The following is a 9998-nucleotide window of genomic DNA, read 5'->3' as shown; positions in this document are numbered from 1 at the left end:
ATAAAATGTTTTCCTATTTATTTTGATGTTTTCAACTTTTCTGAGGAATAACTGATGTTAAATCTTTTTGAAGAAGAAATTCTGAAGTTCAGGATCTTGCCTCTCCCAAAGAATAAGAACATAAAGTAGATTTCAGAACCTCAGTTTGTAGACCATAGATAAATGCTCTGAGTTGGTGAGGTTGCTACCACACGCCCTATGTGGGTTTAGATTAGGTCTTTTTCTTTTTCTTTTTTTGGTTATTCTAACTACCACATCCCTGCCCCTGAATCATTTTGCTTCTATGAGTGTCATTTATCACTGGTAAGCTATTCCTTTCTCTCAGAATAATTCTTCATCAAGGGATATTTGTACTTTTCTTTCAGGAATTGTTTCATCATGAGAAATCTTAAGTTATTTCGGACCCTGGAGTTCAGGGATATTCAGGCTCTGGGGAAACCTCAGTGCTTCTCTCTCCGAACTGAACAGAAGACAGTGCTCATTGGCTCAGACCATGGACTGATAGAAGTAGACCCTGTCACAAGAGAAGTAAGTTAGTGATGGAGAATGCAGGCACTTGCAGGACGCTCAACTTATCTTTTTCCAAACCTGCTTCCCCTAGATTGTCTTTAGTTTAAATCTTACTGAATTCATACTCTCCTAAATGGACATTCCCTTTGCTTTATATCAGGTCATATTAGACATTACTTAAATAGTAACCTACCCTTAACTCTGCTTCTGTTTGAAATGTAGGTTGGCAAAATTCTGACTTTATATTTTGTTTGGGTGCCCTACTTTTTACCCTTTCATCGTGTAAATAACAGTGAATCTCAACTGGGAATGCAAGTGAAAATTGCCTGTAGAGCCTTTTAAAATTGTGTTTCAGCCTCCATCCCATGCCAACTAAATCAGAATCTTCACTGCTGGACCCTGAGTGTGTGTGTGTGTATGTATGTATATGTGTGTGTATATTTATGTATATGTGTATGTATGCATATGTTGTATATATGTGTTATGTATGTATACACATACTTAAAAAGTCTTTGAGTTGATTCTGAGATCTTCCCTTAATTATATTTTGCTAGTAATGTATTTTAGGTGATTACATTTTTAGTTCTTTTCCCCCATACTATAGAAATTTTAGAAAACCATAGTTATTAGCTTCATGTTTATAGGGCTTTTTTTTAAGAGACCATTCTTCTTGCTTTTGTTTAGTGCTTGCTTGGCAAAAAGGTCCCATTAACTTTTTTTTTTTTATTAAGGACAGTAGTGTGATATTCTCAAATGAAAGTTTGGGTTTTAATCTAGAAAAAAAGTGAAAGCTTTTATATTAGAAAGGAACCATTAATTTGTTTTGGACATGTTATGAATTGTTCTTGCAAATAGATTAGCCTAATTTGTTTATGTGTTTGTTTTGGTGAAAGGTGAAAAATGAGATTTCTTTAGTGGCTGAAGGCTTTCTTCCAGAGGATGGAAGTGGCTGCATTGTTGGTATTCAGGACTTGCTGGATCAGGAGTCTGTGTGTGTGGCCACAGCCTCTGGAGATGTCATACTCTGCAGTCTCAGCACATGCCATGTAAGTGGAGGAGTCCAGTGAGGAGGAACTCTGAAGCATCCTCAAACAAGTTGCGTGTTTTGTGTAGAAGCTTAAAAACTCAGGAGCTAATGCGTAAATTTTACATTTAAGCGTTTTGCAAATTAGAGTCTTTGCATTATGTATTTCTTTACAAAAAGTTGTCAGCATGGCTTTAGCTGTATTTCACCTGTACTTCAGCTGTATTTCAAAAACTCGCTTTTGTCCACTGATGCAGCTGGAATGCGTTGGGAGTGTAGCCAGTGGTATCTCTGTCATGAGTTGGAGTCCTGACCAAGAGCTCGTGCTTCTTGCTACAGGTAAGGTTGTTACTGTCTCTCCCTGTGACTTTTATAAAACATGACTCCACATATCTTAAAACTCTTCTAGGAGCTCTCATGAGCTCTTAAAAATTACTTTCTTTCCTTTAAGTTTCTTCATTCCAGATGAGTTTCTGTAAACTGGTACCCCTGATGAGATATGTGTTTGAAGAGATACCTTGGTGAAGTGTTGAAGTTAGTGGAGGAGGGCTAGGTAGACTTTTATGTTAGCTTTACGTACATAAATGGCTGAGAATAAGCACTAGGTAACTTATCTGGTCAAAGCTTTTTTTTTTTCTTTTTTCAAATGAGAGTCAAAATATTTAGAATGAATTATGTCTTCCATATTCTGACTCTACACTCCTCCACTCCAGTTCTGTAGCTTCCAGTGTTGTAGATACTTACAAAACGGCAAATTTGTTACATGAAAACAAAATTGTTTTTGTTTGTGCCCACCCAAGGTCAGCAGACCCTAATTATGATGACAAAAGACTTTGAACCGATCATGGAACAGCAGATCCACCAGGATGATTTTGGTGAAAGTGAGTATAGCTTTGAAACATTTTGTGATCTGAAGTTCCTCTCAAGTTTGATCATTTTCTTGTACACTAATAGCCACATCATAAACCCAAAGAATTATGAAACATATAGCCTTGTGCATTAAATGTCTGATAAGCCCATCCCTTTAGCCCATTCCAGACTGTAAAAGGCATACCCCTGGTGCCTCTCCAAGTCTGAGAGTTCACTTTGCCAGTAACCTGGGGAACAGAAATCTGCTTAATGTCACCTACATAGTTGTTGCCCAAACCTCGGGACAGGTTTAGGCTGGGGCTTCAACGAAAGGAACTATGTTAGCTAAAATAAAGAGAGCATTTCTGGGGTGCAGTTTTGAGGCAAAAACAAGAGAGGTGGGATAGAAGGCTGAGTTTTAGTTCCTACTGATTAGACCTTACTCTGTATTTTCATGGGAGCCATCAGATTGTTCTCTTGCTAAGATCTAGCTGAGGTGATTTGGGCCTTGGAGCTTTGGGAGTATTGAAAGAGGAAAAGGGCTGGGGAGCCTGGGTGGCTCAGTCATTAAGCGTCTGTCTTCGGCTCAGGTCATGATCCTAGGGTCCTGGGATCTAGCCCCGCATTAGGCTCTCTGCTCCGCGGGAAGCCTGCTTCTCCCTCTCCCCCTTCCCTTGCTTGTGTTCCCTCTCTTGCTGTGTGTCTTTCTGTCAAATAAATAAATAAAATCTTAAAAAAAAAAGATGGGGGAGAAGGGGAGAGATGTTTATTGTATATAAGAAGCTCTGACCAACATGAGGGCACCAGAGAGATGGCCTGATTGAGGAGAGGGATGGGGGGAGAAGGGATTTTAACTTTTACTGATTCCTGACCTCATGCCTTCTTCTACCAACTCAGAAATCATTTAGAAAGTTGCTACTCATTTATTCATTCAAAAATAATTTATTCAGAAATGATTTTTGAGTAGGTACGATGAACACAGCAGTGTGTTTGGTGCTGTGGATAATTCAGCTTTTCTTTTGAGGAGTCCCATAATAACATGATGTGCAGGCATTAGGGTAGCATGAGGGGAGGAAGGGAGCAGTGGACAGGGAAGACTTCCCAGAGGAGGCTGGCGTGAGCTAAGTCTTGGCTGGGCCGAACTGGTGTTGGGTCGGTGAGAGTTGAGGGTGGAGGGTCTAAGCAATGGAATTAGCCCATTCCAAGGCACAGATGCTACATAGACAAGTCATGGCTTGTTCAGGCAGCTGTGAGTACTTCGGTATTGCTGCTGGCAGGACATGAGTGTGGCTTGAAATAAACAGGATAGATTTTGATTGAGTTTGGGAGGGAATTTGGATATACAGATGCTCAGCCATTAACGGTTTTGATGACCCAAGATTCATTGGTTGATTACTGGAGAGGGAAGAGACTGGAGTCAGGGTGATCAGATAGTGCTACAGGAATCCAGATAAGGAAGGTGGGTGTGGGCTAAAAGAAGGAATGAATTCAGAAAAAATTTGATTCTCAGGAGGGGAATACATTGTTGGAATTATCTGAGAAATGTCATTGGAATATGTATGCATGGTTGCCCTGCCGTCCTAGCCAGTTTGAGAAATAGCAGTTTAGAAAGTGAAATAAGGGGCGCCTGGGTGGCTCAGTCGTTAGGCATCTGCCTTCAGCTCGGGTCATGATCCCCAGGGTCCTGGGATCGAGCCCCGGATCGGGCTCCCTGCTCAGTGGGAAGCCTGCTTCTTCCTCTCCCACTCCCCCTGCTTGTGTTCCCTCTCTTGCTGTCTCTCTGTCAAATAAATAAAATCTAAAAAAAAAAAAAAAGTGAAATAAATGGGTTTGGGTATGTAAGCTGAGGAAGAAAGAGTTTAGTGGGACTATAGTCAGAAGTTCAGGTGATGGGAATAAAGGTACCAGTAACAGACGGTGGATGGAGAAGTGCTAGCTTGTAAGCAGTAGCTGGTGAGTTTTGGTTTGTTTAAGGACCTTATGGGATCACCATGTGGAGTAGGCAGACAGAAGTAGCTGAAGCTCAGGATAGGCCAGACCTGTGGATTGGGAGTCAGTGGCATGGAGGGAATCTTTCCAGTCTTGGGAGGACGTGAATTTGGTCAGGGACAGGTATGGTGCTAGAAGAGTCTAGGATCTGTGGTGGAATTCCTGGGCATCCATTTTTGAAGATAATCATAGAAGAAGAAACCAGCACACCTTTGGATGGGAAAGTGCACTGGGCCTGGCTAATCCAACTAACTTTTTCAGAAGAAGCCTGATAATAGAGTGTAAGTCAAGGGAGAAAGGGTCGAAGTTAGCATCCTAGGTCTTAGGCATACATTTGTCAGTACAAAAAAATCATTCTGTGGAGTTGTGAATAGGTATTTTTCCTCTAACCTAGGGGTTGACAAACTTGTTCTGTGACAGGCTGGATAGCAGTTATTTTCAGCTTTGCAGGCTATTTAGCCTCTGTTGCAGTTACCTCTGTTATTGTATTGTGAAAGCAATTATAGACAATACATAAAGGAATGAGCATGTCTGTGTTCCAGTAAAAGTTTGTTTTGTTTTTTAGATGTAGTTTATTTATTTGATAGAGTGCGCACACAAGCAGGGGGAGTGGCAGAGGGAGAGGGAGAAGCAGGCTCCCTGCTGAGCAGGGAGCCCGATGAGGGGCTCGATCACAAGACCCCAGTATCATAACTCGAACTGAAGGCAGACGCTTAACCTGCTGAGCTACCCACACGCCCCCAATAAAACTTAATTCGTAAATGTAGACATAGGCTGTAGTTTGCTGATACCTGCTATAACCCCACCACTTACTGTCTGATCCCATTGGAAAAGTTGCTTCATTCCTTGGTCCTTTACATCTCTCTGGAAAGTTTCAGAAGCACAAGGGTGTGCACCGGGGTGGGCATTGCTGTTCATAGATAGCTGCAAGGTGTGCTTTGAGGTATTATAGTACTCACATGGGCCCATGCGAAGCAGACAGGAAGTGGTCATGCTGACCCATAATATATAGAAATTATAAATAGCCTTGCTTCATCAGATCAATGGCAGGAGGGAAGTATTGGGTTTTGGATCTGGCTGAAGCTTTTAGAGACATCTCTGTAGTACCTGTTGCTGGTGGATGCCTGATTCTCCTCCAGGAATAGGGGGCTGCATTATTTTAGCATCTCTGATTTCTTCTTTTATGCAAGAGAAACATTATGATTTAGAGAGAACCTCAGGCTAGAAGGCAGATACCCTGTGTTCTAATTTTGGCCTCTTCTACTGGAGGGTCTGTCTCAGTCTCTGTGTCCGTGTGAGGAGTGAATTCCATGATCTACAGTTCCTTTCACCACTGATAGGGAGGTTGGATACATTTAGTTGATTGAATGCTTATAATCAGAATTTTATTCCCAGCTCTCGTCTTGAGTTTAATGTTCTTATCCATGGATGTGTCTTGTAAATTCTTCGTGTTTCATTCTTCTTACTTGCAAAGTGGGAATTGCTGACTATCATCAAGGGAATTTAGAATATATAAAATGGCAGTAAAGTGCTTTCCCAAATAAGGCCATTTCAAATTCTTCAAAAATCACTGCTGCATATAATATGGAATATTGGTTTTTCAAATATTGAGTGCTGGTCAATTTATTGAGAGGTCTCGGAGGACCCAAGTAATTGCCAGTGACTAACTTAATAAAGAATAGCAATGAAACTGCTTTTATTTCATTTAATTTAGCTTATTGGTTGTCTTGCATGTTCTCCATCAATTGTTCCCTAGGCAAGTTTATCACTGTTGGGTGGGGCAGGAAGGAGACGCAGTTCCATGGATCAGAAGGCCGGCAAGCAGCCTTTCAGGTGCAAACGGTAAGTTTGATTGGTCTGATGGACACAGAACCTTGACTGGAACAAATAGAAGTTTTGCCATGTACCAGGAACTCTAGGTGTCCTGTTAGAGGCTAATAATGGACAGAGCTCTTGTGCTTTAGTAAACTGAAACAGTTTTGAGCCCTTAGGGAATGAGTCATTCTAGAAAGACCCTTTTTCCTTGCCAAGTTGCTTTGTAATTTCTTTTCTGTATAGAGAATAATTATAACCAATACTCAGTTTAAAAAATATATCATCACAGATAGAAATGAAGCATTTTGTGTATCCTTTCCTGTTACTCTTTCCTTCCTTCCCAGAAATAGCTGCTGTCCTTAATTCACTGTTGATCATTCCATGGGTGTTTTCATACTTTTTTCCTACATATATATATTAGATACTTTTTTTTTAAAGATTTTATTTTTTGGGCGCCTGGGTGGCTCAGTTGGTTAAGCGACTGCCTTCGGCTCAGGTCATGATCCTGGAGTCCCTGATCGAGTCCCGCATCGGGCTCCCTGCTCTGCAGGGAGTCTGCTCCTCCCTCTCACCCTCCCCCCTCTCATGTACTCGCTCTCTCTCATTCTCTCTCTCTCAAATAAATAAAATCTTTAATCTTTTTTTTTTTAAAGATTTTATTTATTTATTTGAGAGAGAGAGAATGAGAGACAGAGAGCATGAGAGGGAGGAGGGTCAGAGGGAGGAGCAAACTCCCTGCAGAGCAGGGAGCCCGATGCGGGACTCGATCAGGGACTCCAGGATCATGACCTGAGCCGAAGGCAGTCGCTTAACCAACTGAGCCACCCAGGCGCCCCTATATTACTTTTTATGATTTTTCCCTTTGGATGAAACTCTTTGTTTTCCTTTTTTATGAATACCTTTTGAAGGTAGAACTATAGGAGTTACTGATAATGGATTAAATGTGGGGTGAGAGAGAAGAATTGAGAATGAACCCAAGATTTGGGCTGAGCAAATGGAAGCATATCATTTATGTTACATGTAGACATTTCCATGAGCTCCATGGGACAGGTGAATCAATAATACATCATCTGTCATTTACATTTTTCTGTCTGCAACGATTTCTGGCCAGCTTCCATGTAATCTGTCTGTCATCTCTTAACCATTCACTAGAGGAGGTTTATGTTCTCCGCTGTAGGGCAGTGTCATTGAGAATAGGTCTTGTTAGGCTGCCTGTGTATGCCCTCCCATGCAGACCGTGGCGCTGGAGCCATGCTGCTGCACCCTCTTACTGGAATAGGTGCTCGGGTGGTCCTTTGTTCCCCACCCTGCAGAGTCAGCCCGTCTTCAAGGCCTTCAGGATTGAGATGCAGGTGGCGCCGGAGACCTTTCTTCTTCCCATACTGTGGAACGTAGAACTCTTCTGTGTTTTCATCATCGCTGCTGGCTTTACCGCCTCTGGTTTTCCCTGCCTGCCTTCCTCTCATCTTCTTAAGTCATCTCTGTGCTGTTGTGAAGCTTACACAGTAATCAAAGAACCAGAACTCTACCCTCTTCCATTTAGATAAACAAAACATTTATTTCCTCATCCTACTTACCTGGCAGAATATCCAGATCTACAGCTCTCTTCCTCTGTTGCAGTGCTTGGAGGCCACTTTTTTTATGCCTGAAGACAGATTTTGTTTTGTTCTCTTTTCTTGATGATTTCTGGGTCTAAGAGGCCTTCTAGAAGGGTTCCTGAGGATTCTGTGAAGTTGGTTTTCTAGATAGTTGAAATCTCAAGTAAAAGATTTAACTTTAATAGCCTGGCTTGTTTGATTCTGGGCCATTTAAGTCCTCCAGTAACATTTGTGTTCCTTCCCCTCTTTAGTACGAGTCGGCTTTGCCCTGGGATGACCATAGACCACAAGTGACATGGCGTGGTGATGGCCAGTTTTTTGCTGTGAGTGTTGTTTGCCCAGAGACAGGTATGGAAATAAATTTCAGTTAAAAAAAAAGAAATTTTATTTTATGAAGTTCAAGAAAATTTTCTTCCTTTTGCTTTCTAAAATTATACATCTAAGGTGCTGTTTTAGACATTAAATGAATTTAGAGCTAAGGACTGCAAGAATTCTTTGAGGTCATCTGGTCCAGCCTCCTACCTGTTGGGTACAAATTCTTAACAAGATTAATCTACTAGGCAGTTTTTATTAATGAGATGTTTGAATAGTTCTGACTTGACAACATTTTAAGTTTGTCTGTTTATTTTAACTCTGCCTGCTACACAGGAGCCCGGAAGGTCAGAGTATGGAGCCGAGAGTTTGCTTTGCAGTCAACCAGTGAGCCTGTGGCCGGACTGGGACCAGCTCTGGCTTGGAAGTGAGTGGGAGAAGAAACCTTGTAACTTCTTCCTCGGGGAGTATCTTGGACCTGGGGTAGGGGTGGTAATACCTGTTGAGTACAGGTGTTTCTATAACACAAAAGGATATTAACTTCTCCTCATTTGGCTATAAGCCTGTATCTTTCTCTTTCTAATTTTTCTGAAGTCTGAATTCAATTTGAATAGTCAATTCAGAGCTTCTTCACAGATGTCATCATTCCAAGGCCCACACATTTTACAGCTTATAGGGCGGGCCTGTAGGAAGCCGTTGGCTGTGACAGAAAGTGGTGCTTACAAGGGAAGTCATAGTCTACACAGCTCTTTGGGGCAGTGGAGCTTTGGTGAAAACTAGGAAAAGGGCTCTCTTCTCGGCACAAGCCACAAGCTCTTTCGCTAGAGGGTTCTGCTTGCCGAGGAACATGCAGGCTGGATTCAGGCTCAGTTTACCTGGTGTCCCGTGTCTGCAGCTGCCCTGAGTAAAGACCGAAGAAATGTCTCCTGTCTCAGGAGCATCTGTTATATGCCAAACCCCTAGGTCTCTGGGTTTTAGACATCATGTTTCCCAGCAGTATTTGAGTGACAATTGAATGACAGAGCAAAGAGAGGTATTTAAATTAGAGACAAATATGAATAAGATGAGGTAATTGGGATGTTTTAAGTAGATTGAGAAGTCTTAAATACCTACCTGAGTGTGGACTAGTTGCTGAAGTCATACACTTGAAGGAGAAATACACTGTTTTTATAGGATATTATACTTGGAATAGTTTTAAAAATTTATTGTTTTATTTAAAAGTCATATTGGTGCAGTCTAAATTTGTAAGTCTTTGTGGGCACATGGAGCCTTTGTGCAAATTAGGAAGAGGCACTCTCTCCTTTGGGCAGGCGTAGTCCACATGAGGCTGAAGTGCTTGCCAAGAGACGTGTGGGGTTTAAACCTTCCTGGGTAGAGACTTTTTGTTGGAAGAGTCATTTCTCTGACTTTCCTCTTGTTCTTAGCCAGCTGGCTGCACTTTCGGATGTCCTAACACTCAGGGTTTGCTTTAAGGCCCTCAGGTAGTTTGATTGCATCTACACAAGAGAAACCCAATCAGCAGGATATTGTGTTTTTTGAGAAAAATGGCCTTCTTCATGGACATTTTACGCTTCCTTTCCTCAAAGATGAGGTTAAGGTAAGTGCCTGAGTTGTTTCACCATCAGATTGAGAGGACTTTCCATAGCTGTAGAGGCTTATATCTGATCCGTGCATGTAAAGAGAAGCTCTGGAGTAGACAGTAATAAAAATATTGGGTTCTTATAAATGAATTTTTTTTGAAAGAGAGATTTTTTTTTTTTAAGGATCTTTTGCAAAGAAGAAATGGCATTCTTTCTTGCCCTAGGTAAAACACAGATAGAAATAGAAATTCTCCTTTGTATTGTTTATCCGGACAAAAGCATAATGCTTCCAATGGTAGATACTTTTCATTAATAACATTT

General features: G+C 41.5%; 1 protein-coding gene across 1 annotated transcript in view; it reads left to right on the top strand.

Annotated features, from left to right (window-relative positions):
* The first annotated feature begins 354 nt into the window (after positions 1-354).
* The window catches only part of ELP1 (elongator acetyltransferase complex subunit 1), a 51666-nt gene continuing 42022 nt past the window's right edge, over positions 355-9998 (top strand). Inside the window, exons 1-8 of the mRNA XM_021691138.2 lie at positions 355-528; positions 1404-1556; positions 1792-1873; positions 2335-2415; positions 6129-6214; positions 8037-8133; positions 8434-8524; positions 9571-9694. Coding sequence (XP_021546813.2) covers positions 379-528; positions 1404-1556; positions 1792-1873; positions 2335-2415; positions 6129-6214; positions 8037-8133; positions 8434-8524; positions 9571-9694 — 864 coding nt within the window. The 5' untranslated portion in view covers positions 355-378. The remainder of the gene's footprint in view (positions 529-1403; positions 1557-1791; positions 1874-2334; positions 2416-6128; positions 6215-8036; positions 8134-8433; positions 8525-9570; positions 9695-9998) is intronic.

The sequence above is a fragment of the Neomonachus schauinslandi genome, chromosome 13 (genome assembly GCF_002201575.2).
Source record: "Neomonachus schauinslandi chromosome 13, ASM220157v2, whole genome shotgun sequence".
NCBI lineage: Eukaryota > Metazoa > Chordata > Mammalia > Carnivora > Phocidae > Neomonachus > Neomonachus schauinslandi.
This window is presented reverse-complemented; position numbering and strand designations above follow the sequence as displayed.